Raw genomic sequence first — 22,167 nt, 5'->3', positions numbered from 1 at the left:
ATGCAGTATTCCAACAATGGCCTATCCAATGTCCTATACAGCCGCAACATGACCTCCCAACTCCTGTACTCAGTACTCTGATCAATAAAGGAAAGCATACCAAACACCTTCTTCACTATCCTATCTACCTGCGACTCCACTTTCAAGGAGCTATAAACCTGCACTCCAAGGTCTCTTTGTTCAGCAACACTCCCTAGGACCTTACCATTAAGTATATAAGTCCTGCTAAGATTTGCTTTCCCAAAATGCAGCACCTCGCATTTATCTGAATTAAATTCCATCTGCCATTTCTCAGCCCATTGGCCCATTTGAGGTAACCTTCTTCGCTGTCCACTACACCTCCAATTTTGGTGTCATCTGCAAACTTACTAACTGCACCTCTTATGCTCACATCCAAATCATTTATATAAATGATGAAAAGTAGTGGACCCAGCACTGATCCTTGTGGCACTCTACTGGTTATAAGCCTCCAGTCTGAAAAACAACCCTCCATCACCATCCTCTGTCTTCTACGTTTGAGCCAGTTCTGTATCCAAATGGTGAGTTCTCCCTATATTCCATGAGATATAACCTTGCTAATCAGTCTCCCATAGGCAACCTTGTCGAATGCCTTACTGAAGTCCATATAGATCACATCCACCGCTCTGCTCTCATCAATCCTCTTTGTTACTTCTTCAAAAAATTCAATCAAATTTGTGAGACATGATTTCCCATGCATAAAGGCATGTTGGCTATCCCTAATCAGTCCTTGCCTTTCCAAATACATGTACATCCTGTCACTCAGGATTCCCTCCAACAACTTGCCCACCACTAACATCAGGCTCATTGGTCTATAGTTCCCTGGCTTGTCCTTACCACCCTTCTTAAACAGTGGCACCACGTTAGCCAACCTCCAGTCTTCCGGCACCTCACCTGTGGCTATCAATGATACAAATATCTCAGTAAGCGACCCAGCAATCACTTCCCTAGCTTCTCACAGAGTTCTAGGGTACACTTGATCTGGTCCAGGGGATTTATCGACCTTTGTATCTTTCAATACACCCAGCACTTCCTCCTTTGTAATATGGACATTTTTCAAGTTGTCACCATCTATTTCCCTATATTCTATATCTTCCATGTCCTTTTCCACAGTAAATACTGATGCAAAATACTAATTTAGTATCTCCCTCACCTCCTGCGGCTCCACACAAAGGACCTTTGAGGGCTCCCATTCTCTCCCTAGTTACCCTTTTGTCCTTAATGTATTTGTAAAAAGACTTTGGATTCTCCATAACTCTATTTGCCAAAGCTATCTCATGTCCCCTTTTTGCCCTCCTGATTTCCTTCTTGAGTATACTCCTACTGTCTTTATCAGTAAGTTGAAAGAAGGAAGAGCAGAAAGTACTGAAGGTCTTGATTTATTCAAGACATTGGAATTGTTGTGGAATTTGACCATATACCGGAACACCATCGCCAAACTATATGTAAATATTTTGCAGAAATATATTTTTGATATTTTTGGTGACCTGATTGATCATCAGACCTGGAGTAATGATGGATCATTGTCTGAAAGGCAACTTCGTGCCATCCTTCTCACTGTTGCATGTGACTACAACTATGGCAACTGTGCCCAGAATGCAAGTGAACTGTTTAACATGTGGGAGAATACCAAAAACCTGAGTGTGTAAGTAGTGGAGTTAACATTATTTTCTTGCTGTTTTTAGCTATTTGAGTGTCAAAATGCCTAGAGATTCAATTATAATCTCAAATGATTTTTAAAGAATATTTGTTTGGCGCTTGCAATGTACCTATGCTTTAGGAACGATGTGGTGAAACATGAGAGGGTTCAGAAAAGATTTACAAGGATGTTGCCAGGGTTGGAGAGTTTGAGCATTAAGGAGAGGTTGAATAGGCTGGGGCTGTTTTCCCTGGAGCATCAGAGACTGAGCGTTGACCTTATAGAGGTTTAATAAAATCATGAGGGGCATGGATAAGGAAATAGCCAAGGTCTTTTTCTCAGGGTAGGAGAGAGCAAAACTAGAGGGGACCAGTTTAAGGTGAGGGGAGAAAGATTTAAAAGAAACTTAAGCAACTAATTTTTCAAGTCAAAGGTGCTGCGTGTATGGAACAAGCTGCCAGAAAAAGTGGTGGAGACTAGTACAATTACAACATTTAACAGGCATTTGGATTGGTATATGCATAGGAGGGGTTCAGAGGGATATGGGCCAAATGCTGGCAAATGGGACTAGATTAATTTAGGATATCTGGTCGACATGGACTGAAGGATCTGTTTCTGTCCTGTGTAACTCTATTCAATGTGCCTCACAAGTATTGTTTATCCATACTGGAAAAAAAAGCTTCCAAGGAGTCACATAACTAGAGTGCATGTCAGTCAACTCTACTTCAAAATACAATCCAAAACGAAAGAGATAATGGACAAAAGCTCACATTGGTCTAGTATTTTGCACAATTTCAGGACATCACAAAATGCTTTGTCACCAATAGAAAGGAATTTCTGAAAAGTAGCCATTGTAATAGAGTATAGAAAGGTGCAGAGGGAATTTGCAGCTTCTAATAATTCCTGATGCTCTATAGTGATGAGTTTATTAAGTGCAGAGCCCTGTGCTTCCACTGTCACACCTTTCTTTGGTCAGTTGCCTCTATTAAGTCACTTGCCATTAGTTTGGGGTTCAGTTACAAAGGAGCTGCTTAAACCGCATTAAACAGGCCAGTTTAAACTTTTCATTAAATACTAATGCTCCAGTGGTCTCTAGAGCTCTCACCACTGCTGCAAAACTTTTTTGTTATCTTACTGATTTTAAATTTTGGGAAGAGGCCAATTAAGTGGGATTGAACTGAGCATAATAAGACTCATGATAAGGTATCCTAACTCTGCTTTCAGTTGAGAGCGCACATCCGGTCTTTTAACTGGTCATCCCAGAGACAAATGTGATGCTGGGAATTTAATACAAAAAATTTTTTAGATTCATCTGTTGTCAGTGCAGGATTCTTAAACATCCTCATTACATGCAGAACTGAACTCTGAGTTTTATGCCCTCACAAAGTGTGTACCTGTTACAATGCACTGCAACACATTTATTATACATAATGGGGGCTGTATTTGAAGTTCATAATTTAACTGTTTTGAGTTGTTAAAAGCCTTATGACTTGTAGATAAAGGCCTTTAAATTGTCAAGCTTTCATTGGAATTTTTTTTGTGCCTGAAAATGTACTTTCACTGATTAGACCACTGCACCAAGTTTACTGCTTTGGAACCATTTTCCATTTTTACCCATCATCCTGATCAGTGATCAGGGAGCTAGAAGATGGTCTCCATAACATGCTTCTGAAGAATACAAAAAATGTCGCAGAATTATACAAATCTTTTTGTTATTAAAATTGTTGTTATTTATTATGTAATTAGGAACCTATTTAAATAGGATTGTCTTCCGCGAGATGGCTGCTTTGGAATTAACAAGGCTTATTTTAAATTAAGGTTAATCAATAGTAGCCTAATGGAAACTTAAGAAAATAAATCTCCTTTTAACCTTTTAGCACAATTGAAAACTCCACACCAATGTCTATGCTCCACAGGATTACAGTTTTTACGGGAACCAAACCAGTATTATTTTCAGGTTCTCTTCTCCCTGTTTCAGCGAATCATGTCATCTGGTGCCTGGTCATCTAGTTACCAGAGAAGTCCCAAACCTATTACCACCAGTAAAACTCACTTTAATAATTCTTTCTCCCATTGGCTATGTCAAGATAAATTGGAATTCCTTTGATTGCTATGAGATGCATCTCTTTGACCAAAGAATCTTTCATTCTGTAATCTGCTTTGTAGTTCATAGAAATGTCACATTCTTTTGCTGATCGCACCAGCTGCAATTCTTTATTTCCTTATGAGTCCCTTCTCTTTTCTTCTTCCTCCATTTGTCTCTATGTCTCTCTCTCTCTCCTTCCCCCCCGCCGACTTTTCCCTCTCTCTCTCTCTTTATCTCTTTCTGTCTGTCTTTCAGTCTCCCTCTCTCTCTATTTATATGTCTGTTCAAAGTTTCAGGAACAGAAAGTCATCCCATCATCAGCCACACTTAAGTGCTGAAAAAACTCACCAGGCTTGGAAGCATCTGTGGAGAGAGAAGTAGAGTTAATGTTTGACTCTTTTTCAGAACAATGAATAAGAGCTATGTGAGACTCAAAATGTTAATCTGTTCTGTCCCATAAGTGATCACCTGACTCTCCCCATTTTTCCACTTGCATTCAATTAAAACGATGCTTCAATTCATTAATAATTTTTAAAATTTGGCAGCTTGTTGACTGATATTTAAACCTGGCTGACAATAGGTTTTCTCACAAGAAATTTGGTGTTGTCACAAGTGCATTTTGAATACAGAACATTCACTTCAAACATTTCATTATGAAGTTTTGGATGAAAATCCTGTTTTACTGTGTCCTGTGTCTGAATGGCTTCCCTTCAGTTATAACCATGTATTGTGAGGTTTGAAGGTGGTAGCAGCATTCTGCCCGATCAGTCGAGTTTCCAGACAGACTTAAAAAGCTCATTAAATCCTTATGACTGTTTTATGATTATTACTAGAGCTGGCCTGAGTATTGGGCTCGTGCATTGCCTCAGATAGCATGGCAATTATAGTTGTAGTTGCATTGCTCCTTTCATTTAAGGATTAAGATTAAATATGTGGACTCTGAGGTAAGCAATGGGAATATTATAAGAGAAAAATTAGAATAGTTCCAGCACAAATGAGGGCATTCAGTCTATTATGCCTGAGCCAGACTTTCTGAAATATGTAATATTCTCCAATTCCATCCTAACATCACTGTAGGTGTACCTATTCCCATGGGGTTCAGCTGTCCTCCTTCTCATTAAGAATGCTGGAACACCTTCTTCATCCACATACAAGTTACTGACAGTCTGAATCGTTTCCTTAATCATCCTGTTGCTCTTAATGTACTGATAGAATAACTTTGGATTTTCGGGGCTGTTACTGAAAAAAATCCACGAAGGCAAGTATCCCATATCCAAGTCACCCTTCAGTTACATGTGCATAATTTATGGCACTGACCCAGCTAGCACAGAACTGGCTCCTAGAGTGAGCAGAACCTCTGACACCCTTTTTATATCTGTCAGCCAGGGCTCCTTGATTGGGCTAGGTTAACAGTACCAATCCGGGAACTCATATTCTATGAGATCCACCTGACTGACCTCATAACAATCACTACAATTACCAGCTGAGTTTTTTTTGTGCCCTCACTTTGTTTTCTTAATTTCCAACATTAAAAGATAAAAGTCCGTAATTTAAATATTGAGAGATTGCAGAGCTCTGGTGCCCATTTACTACTAGGTGTTGTGTTTCTAGTGACTTCTCTCATCTTTATCTCCGTCTGAAATAAAAGCATTTTGTACCATGAAGAAATAGCCAACATTTGTGGCATATCCTTGACTTGAATTATTGCCTTGCTTTCCATCTGTCCCAATGGAGTGTCCAACCTCTTCATTATCTGCTGTGGGATAGTCTTTCATCCGCTCCAACTAATTTTTAAAAGTTCAGTAACTGAGCAACTAGAGAAACCCATGCACCTCGGGTTTGCCAGAGTATTTGATGTTTTGAAGACTCTTTCAATTTTTGGAAAATCCTATGCAATGTGTTACGACACGGGGTAAACTCTGCTGGTTAATTTAAAACTAGCAACACAGAAAAGATTTATCCCATGCAGCAATCTGTAAAATTTCAAGTGACCAAGAACTATGCAAAGTAAAAATTAACAACTTTATTTCTTAAAGTATAATAGAGAATAATTAACTAACCACTATTTACAATTTCTTTCTCTAACCTGTCTTTTACCTTCCCTTTTATAATACTAGTCTGATAAAACTCCCAATTAAGATTTACAAAACGACACCTCTTATTTCAAAACCAAGCTGCTTTAAATTCTTGTCTTTGGTTCTTCCTGTGTCTTCTTTTCTCCTTGTTAGGAATTTCTGCGTTAGAGATTTTAAGGTACTTTTAAGAGAGATTTTTTTCAAGCAGTCTGCTACATGCTAGGATTTGGCAGTTCTCACCTCAACTGTTCAATTTTCCCAGGTCTTATACCTTTTAGCATTGGATTGTGTCATTGGCTTTTAAGATTGTCAATATACTTAATTCAAACTTGATTGGAAGTTGTTTTTTTTTGGGGTATAAATTTAAACTGATTGGCTGAATTCGAATTTGTTTTTGTCTCCAGGCAATGAGCTAATCAAGTTGTTCGACCAATTGTTACGTACATTGTTGCCTTATTGAGAACACTTGGTGCTGTGTCTGGTAGTTCTGCTGTTTTTAACTCTCTTAAACTACACCCACATCTTCATAACTTATGCAATTTCACTACAATATCAGTTTGGAGAGTCCTGTTATAGTAAATAGCCTGGAGCCTTTGGAAACCATGTAAACAATGTTCAATTTGAGCTGCATATATTTCAGGCACTGAATATCCATTCAGGGCAAACCCCTGTAACTGAAGATGGAAGAAAAAAAATACATTGTACATGGATTGTTTAAATTCACATTCAGGGTGCATTCAACTATTTAAGAGCAAAATTATGCAAATGATGGGAATCTGAAATAGAAACAAAGTGTTGCAGAAACTCAGCATGTCTGGCAGCATCTATGGAGAGAGAACAAAGTTAATGTTGAGTCAAATATAATTAATCTTCAAAACTTATTTCATAAGAATTCAGATCAGATTCAAAATGTTAACTGTTTCTCCACAGATGCTGCAAACCAGCTGAGTTTCTCCAGTAATTTGCATTCAAATATGTTGTGTTTAAACACTATCTGCTTCATCTGTTTTGGTCGATACTTTTATTGTAATTGCATTCACTGAGATAGTACTCAGCATATGTTATGTACAGATGGTGCAAAATAAATAATCACTACCAGATTTACTTCCAGATTTTACTACCTTCAAACCATGCCTCTAAATCTGTTGTTCAGTTCCAGTTTTATTCCATGTTTATTCTTAATCCATTCCTATATCCATATTCCTTTCCTAAAGTGAATGCCCATATGTAGATAGATCATTTTAACTTCCTTATTGCAGCTTACCATCTGATCTCACAAGGACAATCTATACTGTTGGAGCACGTGCTGACAAGGGCTGGACGTTCATACGTCAGATGTACAATACTTCGCAGGTGGAGGCAGAGAAAAGGAAGATGCTACAAGCCCTGGCACAAAGCAGCAATCCTCAACAGCTAATTGGGTCTGTACATACCTATTCAAAATCTACTAACCAATCGTAAATACATCGCCACGGAAACAGCATTTACATGTGATTTTCTCTCCCTTTCCCTTTCTGCAACGTTCCTTTTCTAATTATATTACAAATTAAATCTTTTTGTTCCTTTCGACATGCGGTTGTTCATAATGTTTGAAATGTGATTTTTACTTGTTTTGTCAGTTTGTCTGCACACTCAAAAAATATGACTGAACTGCAGCATTTCTAGCATTTTCTGTTTTAAGCAATATTGTACAGAATTATGTCCACAGAAACTAATAGTATAAACATAAGTAATATTTAGCATAACTACTATGTTGTGAATCATAACTGCCATTTACTGTTAACGTAAAATATCATAAAAGTGAATTGAAAGGGCAGAACAATACATGGGGATTGGAGTGAACTGAGGAAAGATTGTATGACTCAGTCTATTGATTATGTAACTAACAGTCTCTAGGAGGGAGCTGATTAGTCCTCTTCAGTCTGTCTGCAGTTAGTTATGAGTTGGCTTAGTATTTCCCTGTATTTCCCTGGAGATACCAATGTATCTTTACCTAATGTTAATATAGTTAATTAGTCTTAAGCTGATGTTACTTCTTATCTTACCATCATGGAATAAATTACTACTTGTTATTCAAGTATGAACCTCTTTTGCCAGAGACTTAATAATAACTAAGCCTTCACCACTTAATACCAGTCAGCTCTGTAGAATGGTATTAAAAGAAGGCTAAGTGGTAGGCTGTCCAGGCAAGAACAAACCTAACCAAATTAACCTTAACTGCAGACATCTCTCACAATGGCACCCTCAAAAATGGCCAGCAAATCTGATCAGCAGCCAGAAAAGACACTACCTAATGAGATTACATGGACATTCACAGGAAATGTTGTGAACACTGGAGACAGGAAGATCCAGGCTTTTTGAAGAGGAATGTTCAGGCACGCTAGGGACAGGAGGTGGGAATTCAGATTTGCAAACCAGACAGGAAGACACAGAATGGGATTTGATCAGTTTTGAGCAGTGGTATAAGGGAAATGTGAGAGATACAGAGAGGATATAAAGGATGTGAGCCCTTTTCACATCTTTTTCACCAATCTCACTTATTCACCAAATTAATGAAGAAGTACTCTTCTCATTGCCGGGCTGTTTTTCACTTCCTAACATATTTTATCCGTAAGATTGTGCAAGCCTTACCCATCTCTCTGTATCATGGGGATCAGCTCAAGAGTTGATGAGAAGTCAGTGAGTTACTCACCTATTATATTTTGTTTGTCCACCCTCCTGAAACCACTTGACGGGGGGCTGTAAAATCTAACCCTTGGCTGCTTCTTTTAAAATAAAATCACAATTAATGAATCATGTCCTCAGATTTCTAAAACAAAATGTTTTGTGATAAGATCCTCAAATTGTTTTACCTTTGGAATGGAAATATTTTTGGAAAGATGTTTCCTGTGGTATTATAAAAATACATTGTAACTGTTGAAGTAAGAGGAAGTGTTTAGGATTTCTCTACAATTTTCACAGAGAAATCTCCTCCTGCATGGTTGAAATTAAGTAATAATGTCCATAATCACCTAAATTATATCCAGATTACTAGTTTTATTCGAATTTCTGAATCTTTCTTTGATTTTAAAAAAAAAACTCTATAACTCCAGATCATTCTTCTGATCTCTTTCTGAGTATTAGGTATTGGTTTGCAGATACTAAGTACGATATTAATGCTTCACTTCCCAGGTTAATGCAAGAAAGCCTGCAACATGAAACAATAAGGGCACAGGAACTACCTTCCATTCTTGCTACTGCTAGCAAAACCTTGGTCGGATATCTCTTTGCTTGGGATTTTGTGAAGGAAAATTGGGATAATATAGTTAAGAAGTAGGTCCTGATGACTTTTTTCCATCTTATTTGGTATGCATATTAGGAGCTTCTTACAATGAAACCTTACTAAAATTGAATTATATTCATAATTATCGTACCAACTGATCCTTTTATGAGCATTTTCATGCTACTTTATAAGCTTCATGATATATGTAAAAATTTGTCAGTTTTACTTAAGCTTATAATTAGCTCTTGGCTTTCTATGTATTGTACTTTTACAAAAATACTTTTTTGTTGGTCTTATCAACCTTAGTTTCCACTTGTAAGATTCTGTGCAGCTGTCTCCTCAAATCCCTCTACTCTTCCACAACAGCCATTGCTTCTATTCACAGATAATACCTGTTATCTCCTCAAACAGTTCTGAGCTTTGTTAAGTAAGATAGCACCTATTCAGTTCTATGCTAGTTATTTCTAACTGGTTTCTCAATCTAGATATGAAATTATTTTATCCTTAGACCATTTCTCTTTAAGGTAACCTATGACCACAATTAAGCTAACTGGTGGTAAATATCAGAACACAAGATGTTAAAATATCTTACATGAAGTGCCTTCCAGTAAGATGTTGTATAATTACAAGTTACTTGCATAGACTTTGCTCAAACAAAGGGAAGATCAATATATTACTGCGAAAGGATCTTAGATTGAAGATTAGAATCAGCTTGGGTGGAGCTAAGAAACAGCAAGGGACAGAAAATATGGGTGGGGTTTGTTTGTAGGCCACTAACTAATGATAATGTTGGGCATGGTATAAATTTGGAAATTTGAGATACGTGCAATGTGGTGATACTGTAAAAATTAGTGACGAATACTTACATAGACCGAGTTAACCAAATGAACACTCAACCTGTACAGCATGAATTCCTGGATCGTGTACCAGATTAGTTTCTGAGGGAGGGTATTAATGAACCAAGTAGGAATTGGACTGTTTTGAATTTAGCTTTGTGTAATGAGAAATGGATCATAATAACCTTGCTGTAACCTTTTAGAATTAATGAACACTAATATTATATAATTGTACATTAAGTTTGAATCTGACATAATCCATTCTGAAATTAAGTTAGTGAATCTGAAGAAGAGAGGTATAAAGGTATGAGGGATATGTTGGCTATGATTATTTGAAAAAGTATGCTTAAAGATTGACAGTAGGAATGGCTAATATTTAAAGCAATACTACATAATCTATTATACATTATTTATAAAGCATGCATTCCTTTAAGGCACAATCATCCAAATGAAAAGTTAAATTAACTAGGTTAATAAAAGAAGTTAATGCATTGCATAACATCAAATGAAGTGGCTTTCAAGGATGCCAGAAAAAGTAGTTGCCTGAGGATTGGTCACAATTTAAACATGCAAAGAATGACCAAGAAACTAATGAAGAAAGTAAAAAGGATATTCTTTCTTCCAGAAGGCTGTGGAAGTTCAGTCATTGATCGGGTTCAAGATAAAAATTGCTAGGTTTCCAGAAACAAATGACATATAGGGAAATGGAAGCAATGTAGGAGAGTGACATTGAGGCAGGAGAAAAGACCTGACACGTAGAAAGCCAGAGTGATGTTGAGAATCACCTGATTTTAATATTACAGTCAGTTGGATTGGGTGGAAAAGGACTATGTGAGCAAACCATTCCATTTAAACACCTGGTCCAGGCTGGTTTAAATAAAATCAAAGCCATGAAGTCCAAATGTATTGGGATACTGATGACACTTCTGCTTCACATTCTTTTTACCCATCCAGTGCCTTTTTATTGAACTGCTTGTCTGATAATCAATCCTGAATGAGCTATAAATGTCTCCAGTTAATCCTGGGATTATCCACAAGTATGTAGACATACCCATATTCCTGTTTCCCTTTGGAGCTACTGTTTCTGGTTGGCATCATATATGTCTGACTTGCCCTGACTTGTTTCTCACACTACATATTCAGTATCACCCAGGGCTGCTTATTTTCAACTCTGCACCATTATCTACTTATACATCAGCAGCTAAAGCTGTCTTCACTTCTTTTGTCATCTCAAGACTCAACTCCGTGTGATTGCTATGCTTTCCCAGAGCATCTTCCACAGTCTGTAAACTGTAGCTTACACAAAACTCTACTTCTGGTATCATTTTAGCATATAATACTTCCTGGTCTTTAACATTTGAAATATAAAATTCTGATCCGCGTGTTTAAACATTTTCAGAGCCTTACTCCTGTAGCAGGCTTTTAGCTCCAAAACATATATGGAATAGGTGTGGATTGTTTAAGTGTTTAAATGCTAAATCAAATCTAACTCTGGCCAGCCAGGTTTCATGAGACAGAAACCTGACAGCTATAGGATGATGAGGATTGCTGGAACCAGAAATGAGTTTTCATTTGTCTGATGTATTGAGTTTTCCTGCAATCCTGTCACTCCTCAAGCATTAAAATCTGTGAAATGTGAGGAAATCCATTCTTACAGGTTTGCTGACTGCCATCTGCTCCCCCCAACTGCCATCAACCATTAACAGCTGCTCCCAAACCCACCAACTCAGAGTATAGGTCTGGTCATCTGTCATTGTAAGCACTTTCTGCCCCTTTGCTTCTGAACCCACTTCTTCTAACCAATTTCTCCTTTCCCTTTTCCCTGTAATTGGCAGTAGAGCTCTACAATTCCCCTCTGAAATATTTTTTGTCTCTCCTTCACCCTTTTTAAAACACCCTTTGTTGTGAAAAGAACAATCTTTTCTCTAATAGCTTCTGCTTTGTATTGGCATTTTTTTTTCCTTTGTGTGGTCTTCATGTGGATACTTCACAATGTGTTTTTTTTTAAGCATGTTACTAAGGCAAGGTGTTTTTAAAACTAACAAAATCATGCTAAATGTGTTCTAATATATAATGCTACTTGACTTACTGTAAATAAATGTTTAACTTTATAAACACTATCAGATTTCAGCTTGGATCATTTACTATTGAAACCATCATTGCTGAAACTACATCCCATTTTTCAACAAAGACTCGCCTGTTTGAGGTTAGTGTCATGTTAATTATGTAGCAGTTGCAAAGCATTTTATTTCTTAGAAATGTTGTTTAAGATAAATTGATTACGCTATGATGAATTAAAAATGCTTATTGAGGAGTTGTGGTATGGCCTATTCCCGACTGTTTGCCATTTGGAATGCTACGTAGACAGTTTGTGACTTGCTCTGAGATTCCCAATCGATAAACATACGTAGCAGTTTATGGGCCTTATTCGTACTAAATCTAAGATAAAGAAGTGGGCATATTCCCAAATGTCATTGAAAGAAAATTGTCCTATATTTATAATCTAGTCAGAAAATATGTTTTTCAGTTTCCATGTCATTTGCTAAACTAACGGTGGCACAGTGGTTAACGCTGCTGCCTCACAGCGCCAGAGACCCGGGTTCAATTCCCGCCTCAGGCGACTGACTGTGTGGAGTTTGCACATTCTCCCCGTGTCTGCGTGGGTTTCCTCCGGGTGCTCCGGCTTCCTCCCACAGTCCAAAGATGTGCAGGGTCAGGTGAATTGGCCATACTAAATTGACCGTAGTGTTAGGTAAGGGGTAAATGTAGGGGTATGGAGTGGTTTTCGCTTCGGTGGGTCGGTGTGGACTTGTTGGACCGAAGGGCCTGTTTCCACACTGTAATCTAATCTAAAAAATCTAATCTAAACTGACTTCTTTTAATCACAGGTTCAAACATTTTTTGATTCACTGAAGGACGAGGGTTCACAGTTGAGGGCTGTCCAAGAAGCACTCGAAATAATTCGTCTGAACATTCAGTGGATGGACAAAAATTTGAAAAGCCTAGAAGAGTGGCTATAGAATTTATTCTGTCTTTTCTCTTCAGTAAATACACCTATGTGCTAAGTGATGCTAAATTGCAGTAGTATAAAGCAGGATGAAGTCAGTAGTCACTCACAGTAACATCAGTTTGCACTATTGGAGGATTGTAGTTAGCTCAGGGTAACTTACTGTTTGTTCAATCATTGAAATTTAATTGAGATTGTGAGGAGCTGCAGACCAAACTCTAGGAATCTGGTGATGGGTGAATGAATTTACAAAAGAAAAATAAGCAAAAATAGTTATTTTGAGTTCTTGGTTTTAACCATTTAGCATGTGAGTGGGGAGATCAAGAATGTGTGTTAGGTAGCATATAAAGACAGAATGTTTAGCTCATCCAGCAATGTAACTTTCTGTTTTGCCATGTGCTTTGCAGTAGGCATAATGTTTTAATGTTGGATGTGGCATATTGCTGCTGGCCCTCACCATAATAATAGCAACTACTGAAAAGTGGATACTCAATCCTTTGTAAGGCAAATTCATGGCCTTTAGCACAAAGCTAGTCATATGTAGTATATGATGTATTTCCTTATATTGTATTAGAAATACAAGCAAAATGAACCCATATAACCTGAATTCCTACATCATTATTGAAGCCACTGTTTTGACCGAAAAGAATGTGATCCCCAAAATGCTGGATCCAACAAAACAAGAAATTGATTTTATCCAGTTGTTATGACCTAGTAGCTCCAGCTACTGTGTATTTTTATTAGTTGACCATCACCTGCAAGCTGAATCAACTGAATTATACATTTTTTGTTAAAAAATGACTTGGCTATGTATTATGGAAAGAACTGTGAAGCTCTGAGTTTACAATACCACCTTTTATTCGAGGATACTATGGTGACCCTGTCGAGCTTTGCAATCATGTGGCCAGATTCACTCGAATAAGTTTGTACCGTGTCCCACTCACAGTCATCTATATTTATTTAACAGATTAATGCATTTTATGTTTGCAAATTGTATGAGACAACCAATCAAAGTTTAACAGAATTTTAAAAAAAGGCTACTTCTGCGCTTTAAATCAGAATGTATCACAATTGAGTGAATTACAAACAGTTATCCTGTCAATAAATGCAAAATGTATTTACAAATGACGGAAGTTAGGCATGGACTTTGTGCTATGAAAAATCTAAAGGATGTGCAAAGAATGTAACTAATTCTAGTGTTAAATGAATTATTAACCTCAGGTACTGACAATAACGTGGATTAAGAAATGTTAAGTGTGATATTTACTGACAAATCTGGATGGTCTGCTTATGCAAAAGAATCATGTTCTCTGTAAATAAGCTGAGTAAACTGAGAGTACTGGTGCAATGTTACTGATGCAAAGAAGTCAATCCACAAAAGTACACCTATGACCAAGTAATTTGCGTTTTGACCTTTATTCTCGTCTTTTCCCTTACCATCAGGTGAACACATTTTATTTCTTCATAATTGCCATTAGCAAACTTCTGAAATGTACTTTCTAGCCATTGAAGCCACTTTTTGTGGGAAAATTAGAAATATGTAATAAATAGTTTGTCCTATGTATGTAACCTTAAATGGAAGCCATATTCACAAATTGAAAAACAAAAGGAAAGGTACCCAAAATAATGCTACTATATTGACACTGCTCATCTCTCAGGTCTAAGGCTTTAACTATACATATGTGGTTTGTAAGAGTTTAATGGTTTAGAGTGAAAATAGAACTGCTACAATTTGGAAAACTACACATTATTTTTGAAATTTTAATAAAACTTCATTAATCATTTAATTTCAGTTTGCAGTTGCTTGACAAACTTTCAAATATATCTTTTAACTGTTTAAAATGTGGCGTTATATGTATTTAAGTTTTTTTTATTCTTTCAAACTTGTATGATTGCACAATATTTTTGCTTGTAATTAAGATAGATCTTTTATGAACAATGACAAAATGTTTAAATTACTATTCCTTCTCATTTGTTTCTCTGAGTCTGATTAGTAAATTTTATCAAAATTTTGGATTGGTAGCTTTGGTTATTCACAAACAAATGTACTGCAAAACATTGGTGCAGTTTGTGAAGTATAAATAAATTGTTTGATGATGGCATTTCTGAATAGACAGCTCTGGAAATTCGTCTTTGTATAGTTTTATAAATTCATGCAAGTGTGTCTTTTACTTGATTAACTTGATGTGAAAGCATTGCTGAAAGGCTATCACTTCACTTAATGTATTTTGAGCTGATCAATTCCAAATTGAAATTTATAGTCTGAAATCCATATTGTAAACAGAGATTTTGAGTATTGACAGCTTACACCATGTCATTGTGATGTTTCCAAAATAGATCATCCAAGCATGTTTTGACATTTTCCATGACCTATTATCTGTATTTCTGGAGAACATTGACTGCGTTTGACAGCACAAATAATATTGACATCTTGCAGGATTTGCTAATAAATAAGCAAAAAAAATTATGTTGCAAGTGTAATGCAGCATCACATCTTGCTTTGACAGAAAGCAACAATTGGGTATATTATATTCTTTGGAATCCTTCCATCTGGGTAAGATAATGGACATACTAGACGTGATGCAGAATACTTCTTTGACAATTTCCTGGTGTAATATATTACAGAACCAATTAGCAATAAAGGTATTTTGGATCTAGAATTGCGCAACGTGGATGGGTGCATTTTTGTTTTATTCATCATGGGATGTGGGCATCACTGCTGAACCAGCATTTATTCCCCATCCCTAAATGCCAAAGGAGAGTTAAGGGTCAATCACATTGCTGTGGATTTGGATTTACATGTAAGCCAGAGCAGATAGGGATGTCAGTACTTTCCCCCCAAAAGACATTAGTTAACCAGATGGGTTTTACCCCAACAATTGAGTCATTGTTAGACTCTTAATTCCCGATGTTTAATGAATTCATATTCCACCATCTGCCATAGCCGGATCCCCAGAACATTATCTGGATCTCTGGATTAACAATTCAGTGATAATACCACGAGGCGATCACCTCCCCAAAATTAGTAAAGCCATAATACTGGAAAATACTTAGCATAAAATAGAATTCCACATTATGTCAGAAAATGACAAACTGCAATTCCAAACAAGAATCTTAAACAACTGGGTTGAATGGGTATATAGGCTAAGAGGTATGGCAGTAAACAGACAATAGAAAAGTTCATGAAAAAGGAAGAAGTAAATTAAACTATTCAGGAGCATGTAAAAGCTCTTATTAACTGCTTAAACTAGGTAAAGGGTAAGAGAGAAGCTAAGTAAATCCCTTTAAAACAACAGAAATAATAAATGGAGAATGAGGAAATGACAAAGGCATTAAGTGAATATTTTGTTTTCATCTTCACTGTAGAAGGTACAAGTTACAAATCAGAAATTAGGTTCGTTGGGATGTGATGGAGGATATGGAATACTAATTGAATTGAGAAAACTTAGGTAATTGACACCAAAACAGAAAAGGTACTGGAGAAATCCAAGGGACTAAATTCCAACAAATCTCTGGGAATTGGTGGTCTACGTCCTAGGGTTCTAAAAGACAGAGCATAAGAGATGATGGATGCATTAACAGCAATTTCCTAAAATGTTCTTTGTTCTCACAGATTGGAGATTAGCAACTTTACAATAGATATTAAGAAAAGGGAGGGGAAGAGAGAACAGGGACTGGCCAAAATGGTTCTTTTTCAGAAAGCCACTCCCTATGGAAAATTTTTATCTTCTCACATTTTACAGTGTATGTGAGGTTTTTGGATTTATTTAAAGAGATAAGGATTTATACATGGAGATGGGCAATATTTTAGTAAATATGGAGGATTAGTTAATAGACAGGAATCAGACAAGAGTTAAAAAAATGTTCAAGTCGGGGGATCCAAGATGGTGGCGATCTGAGAAGATCGCATTGCAGAGCTTCGCATCGCAGCACAAGCAGGACGAATTTTTACCCTGCTCAACACAGGCCATTGTGATATCTTGGGACTCCAGAAAGATTGTGGAGTCCCAAGAAACTTCTAAAAATTAACTTACCTGTGTTTCCAGCCATCCAGAGATGCCGAAAAAGGAAGGAGGAGCATCCGAGGCTGGGTCTGCAGTTCAGCCTGCAGTAGCCTCAGAGCCGATTACTTTCCAGGCCCTGGTGAATGAGCTCTCGAAATCTCATGAGATGCTGGATAAACAGAGTGAAGAGAAGCTGGCTCCAATCTCTCATGGTGCAGAAGCATGAGCAGCAGCTGGGAGACCTGGAGAAGAGGATGGATGAGGTGGAACACAGGGTCACAGTGGTGGAAGCTGATGCCAGTTCATCCAAGGATAAGATCCAAGCTCTGGAGATGCAGATCCGTAATTTGCGCAACCAAGTGGATGATCTTGAGAACAGGGGTAGGAGAAAAAACATTCGGATCGTCGGTCTGCCTGAGGGTAAGGAAGATGAGTGGCCTGCGGAAGTTGTTGAGGACTGGCTGCCAAAATTCCTTGACTTGGAGGCTGGCATGAGAGGATTGAAGATAGAGATGGCTCCCCAGGTCGCAGCGCGGAGATCATGTCTGGGTCAACGTCCTCGTCCTCTCCTAGTACAGTTCCATCATTACCAGGATAAGGAGAGAATCATGGAGGCTTCCAGAGTCCAAGGGAAGGATCTGAAGGGCCTAATTTACAAGGGCTGTAAGATCATGTTCTTTCAGGACTTCTCAGCGGCAAGTGATCCAGAAAAGAAAATCTTACGAGGTGTCAAGAGAAGACAGAGGGAGCTTGGGATTCAGTACTCCCTGAGGTATCTGGTGGGGCTTTAGTTCACCTTAGATGGATCCATGCATCTATTTGACACGTTGGAGAAGGCAAGAAACTTTGTGGACAAACTAACCTAATTTGAACAATTTTAGTATGTATAAATAGTGTTGTTTGGATATGTGTTTATTATTCTGTAAAAGAAACGGAGGAAGTCCGGTTGGAGCTTTATCTTTCTTTTCTTTTCCTCTATTGATAATAATTTGATTAAAACTATGTCTGGCGGCGGTTGAGAAGTACATTTTCAATTTCTAAGTTAGGATATACCAAAGGATGGATGGGGTGTTCCCCTTTCTTTTAAAAAAAAATGTTTTTTTATTCATATTGGTATTCTATGGGGTGTTTATTCTTTTCTGCTTGTGTTTGCGGTGCGGCTCTAGCTGGGAGAGGTGAAGGTGGTTGGGATAGTTAGATGCCTATTTATGGGAAGATTGGGATGGGCAGGGGATGAGTTCCCCTACTTAACACTGTTAGCGCTTGATATGTTGGGTTTTTTTTATTCTCAATAGTTTTGTAGATTTGTTAAATATAGTGATTTTATTCTATGTAGTTTTTATATTTGGTGGATTATGTGATACTAAGACTCAGTAGTTTGTGATTCAGGTTCCTCCTCTCTGGAATTTAAATGTTATTGCAGAAGATTATGGCGAATGATTTGATTAAATGGTGTACCTGGAATATCAATTAAGAGGAAGAAGGTACTCTTGAGTCTTAGAAAGGAGAAGGTGGATATTGCTTTGTTACAGGAGACACATTTGGATGACAAGGAGTATCTGAAATTACAGCAGAATGGCTTTGACCAAGTTTATTTTTCATCATTTAATACCAGAAGTAGGGGAGTGGCTATATTGGTTAGGAAGAATCTCCCATTTAAGTTGTTGGAGTGTGTTAAAGACACACACGGGAGGTTTGTAATTCTTAAAGCCTTGATAAATGGGGAAGAATGTGGTGTTTTAAATGTTTATTGCCCTCCAGCTCATCCCATTAAATTTTTGGCAGACACTTTTTCTAATCTGTTAAGTCTCAAGTCCAGGCACATCATCATAGGGGGAGATTTTAACTGTCTCATGGATCCCACAGTAGACAAGTTGCCCAAAGATCCTTCAATATCCTCTGTACAAACTAAACAGTTAGTGGGACTGTGTGGGGAGCTAGGGTTGGTGGACGTCTGGAGGCATCTCCACCCTACAAGTAGGAATTTTATGTTTTTCTCCAATCCACACAGATGTCACATGAGGATTGATTTTCTTCTGAGCCCTTTGGTAACCCTGGATCTTGTATGTTTGGTAATATTACCATCTCTGATCATGCTCCAGTGTACCTTATGTTTAAGATTAAGGACATTACAATGGGTTTGAGGTACTGGTGAATGGATCCCTTTATCTTCAAGGATAATACGTTTGTGGAGTATTTCTCTCGGGAATTTCGGGCATTCTTAGACATCAACATAGGCTTGGTTGATAGCTCATCCATTCTCTGCGAAACTGCCAAAGCTTATGCCATAGGGTTAGTTGTTTCATATTCCGCCAGTAGGAAGTGGCAGAGGAATGAGCAGCAACGTCTCCTTGAAGGTTGAAGGCAGCCAAGAAGGCCTACTTTGACAGACCCCCATTGGTCAAACTACAGAAGATTACGGCACTGCGGCCTGCATTAAATTCCGTGCAAATTGATGTGTAATTCCAAATTTATAGCCCTCCCTTTTAGGCCAACCACAAAGTCAGGCAATTTCTCATATTGCTCGCAGTGATCAATAGCAAAGAATTACAGATGCGTGAAATCAGAAACAAAACCAGAAATTGCTGGAAAAAACTACTGAGCAGGACTGGCAGCATCTGTGAAGAGAAAGCAGAGTTAAGTGACCCTTCAGAACTCTCGGAAAGTGGACATGTTGCTGAAGGGCACTGTGCTACATCGATGTCACACCTGCACCAAGTACCTGCAGCATACACAGCAAAAATACTGAATGCACTTTAACAAAATATTATGTCTTAAAGTCTAAGGGGAGGAGTCCTTAGTTAATTCTCAGAGGCTGTTTTCAGCTGGAGGATACCAGTAAGTAAACATCCCTGTCAGCAAATTAGCAAAGCTGTCTCTTAGCAGCCATATCTGAGGTAATATTTCCCACAATGCAACTGTTAAGGGCAGTTCCTGGCTGACCTGGTGTGCACCTGAGATTTAAATACAGCTCCAGCAGTAGTGAGTAATTCTGTAGCTAGTGAACACAAGACAGCATGAGAGCAGTGGCATAGAGGAGTGGTGCATACATAATATGGTAAGCAGCAGAGCATTACATCAGACAACTCATAGGGCTCACAGAAAGAAATCCTCTGGGACACTCCCAAAATTGATTTGAAGTCAAGTTTTGGTAAAATTCTTCCAATTGTCTTTATATCTACATTAGACTAATTTTACAACATAATAGATAAAGCATATTTATCGTATCGAATACTTCTATGACTTTTGACAGATTGATCAGATCTACAAAAGTGAGTTCACTTCTTTCTTTCAGATAGATTCTTCAGTCAGAACACTGCTCGCCAGTGGTCTCTTTGGAAGTAGGACTTTTAATCTCAAGAAATTTCAAGGCCCTCCCTCTCCACTTCTAAATAGGACCTTGTCACCCTTTGATTGACCTAGCATGTTCTTTTAATTTATCTTAATTATTTATGGTTTTTGTGCATAATGAATCTTGATAATATAATTGTTCAACGTGTTTCCTGAATTAATTTTAAATACATGTCCTTACTTAATTTGTACAACACCTTTTTTCAGTTATTTTGTTATGAGCTGATTTAAACACAATCTTTGCTTCAGTTTGTGTACATGTCCCAACGTTTGATTTCTAACTCTTAAGTAAGTAAGAATATTTTAAGAGTTTAGATTAATCTTTCACATAAAACATTTTGTAGAGCATATATAATACAAACCTGCATGAGTTTAAAGTCAGTTCTTATAATAGAACTAATAATTATGGTTAATTCCTGAAAACATGAATACCTAAAGCTTGAAATTTAGTGAATTGTCTGCCTTTACTGCTGATGTCCAACAAAATTGCCATGGTTATGGAATTTATATTTTTAATTACTCAAACATTATAATTCTGTTAGTGGTGCATGTAGTTTGTTAAACTTAGAAGAGCACTGTTTCAAAATTGCAATGCCCTGTGTTTTATAATCTAATGATTCTGAAAGGGCTAATGTTTGAGACTATGTTAAACTCCACCAATCTGAGGATGTCGCATGGACTTAAGTGGGGAAATGCTGAACAGCTTATGATCTCATAGATGGTGATCTATATCCTATATATTCTCATGGTCTCAGGAACAATGTCTTAACTAATATCCGATTTCCATAATGCAATATGCACACGTTTAAGACAACAGCCTCTTCTTGTTAAGCCTCCTTGCTGGCAACAACTATCCCAACCACAAGCAGGTAATCATTAGTATTGGAGAACATTCAACATTATTTATATCATGTATTTCTTCTAAAAGATTACTTTTTTTAATGAGTTCTAACCAAAGCTTTTCAAATATTTATTAATTCAACCATTGTCTTCAATTACAATGAATTGACTTTTCCTATCTTAAAATCAATTATTCTGAGCTAGCGTAATTTATTTCCAGTACAATAATATTAAAAAGTACCTACTGTCAAGAAATCATGTTACTTTTAAAGTGCCTTCCTTTGGTCCTGTTAGCTAATCCAGTAAGTTTTAATCTGAGAATGATTGGTCTTCACTAAAAAAAATCTTTTCAGCTACCTTGCAAAGTGTAAGCGGTACTGCCATAAGAGGAACAGTCAATGTAATGTAAAATGTAAAAGGAGGTGCCAATGTAACAGAGGAAAGCTGCAATCACTTCACCGGTTCCAAGAGGGGGAAGCACAGGACATTACTTTTGTTTGTGTCTCCCTAGTAACCCTGCAGCCTCACAGACCAGCTAGAACTGGGTTACCCAGTGCTGGTTATATTGTATCTCAATTGTACTCAATCAGTTGTACATAGTTGACTAATATTTTCCATTTCTAGTTACACAGTTGCTGTTCTGTTTACAGTTTGTCTGATTTTATTTTGTGGCTTGTATAAAGGTGCCTCCTGAGCTCTGTTGTTCAGATTCAGGTTTCATGTTTTGGTTACTGCTGTAAACAAATGAGATCTGTCGGAGCCTCTCTGTAATACCAACTGCTACCAAACTTGAATCTCACACTAACTGGACAAGTGAGTATTCTTACAAAGAATGTAAGTAAATCTCACATACTGCTCTGATGCACATCTTAAACTACTTTATAGTGCATTTTATCTGATTTAAGACAATATTTTGAATTAGGAATGAAAGAAAATGATGATGAGGAACATTCATGGTCATGTGAAACTCTAAACAGTAAGTTACTATGTTGTACTTCAAAGATATTTTATTATAAATTTTGAAATATTCTAAGCATTTTTACTTGTTG

At 37.3% G+C, this 22,167-nt stretch overlaps 2 protein-coding genes across 4 annotated transcripts in view; both read left to right on the top strand.

The window, feature by feature from the left end:
- The window catches only part of LOC122559783 (leucyl-cystinyl aminopeptidase-like), a 119,927-nt gene extending 104,892 nt beyond the window's left edge, over positions 1–15,035 (top strand). Inside the window, exons 14-18 of one of the 2 annotated variants that reach the window (XM_043709814.2) lie at positions 1,479–1,663; positions 7,078–7,239; positions 8,990–9,130; positions 12,041–12,122; positions 12,805–15,035. In XM_043709814.2, the coding sequence (XP_043565749.2) occupies positions 1,479–1,663; positions 7,078–7,239; positions 8,990–9,130; positions 12,041–12,122; positions 12,805–12,936 (702 nt within the window). In that variant the 3' untranslated portion in view covers positions 12,937–15,035. The remainder of the gene's footprint in view (positions 1–1,478; positions 1,664–7,077; positions 7,240–8,989; positions 9,131–12,040; positions 12,123–12,804) is intronic. The other variant, XM_087998988.1, reaches the window with a different exon arrangement.
- Positions 15,036–15,188: 153 nt separating this feature from the next.
- The window catches only part of LOC122559790 (2'-5'-oligoadenylate synthase 1-like), a 51,821-nt gene continuing 44,842 nt past the window's right edge, over positions 15,189–22,167 (top strand). Inside the window, exon 1 of one of the 2 annotated variants that reach the window (XM_043709829.2) lies at positions 15,189–21,931. The gene's annotated coding sequence lies outside the window, so the exon portion shown is untranslated. Of the gene's footprint in view, positions 21,953–22,167 lie in introns of both variants that reach the window. The other variant, XM_087998998.1, reaches the window with a different exon arrangement.

Source organism: Chiloscyllium plagiosum, unplaced genomic scaffold (assembly GCF_037043375.1).
Source record: "Chiloscyllium plagiosum isolate Xiang-an unplaced genomic scaffold, Cpla_swu_hap1 HiC_scaffold_2, whole genome shotgun sequence".
NCBI classification, from domain to species: domain Eukaryota; kingdom Metazoa; phylum Chordata; class Chondrichthyes; order Orectolobiformes; family Hemiscylliidae; genus Chiloscyllium; species Chiloscyllium plagiosum.
This window is presented reverse-complemented; position numbering and strand designations above follow the sequence as displayed.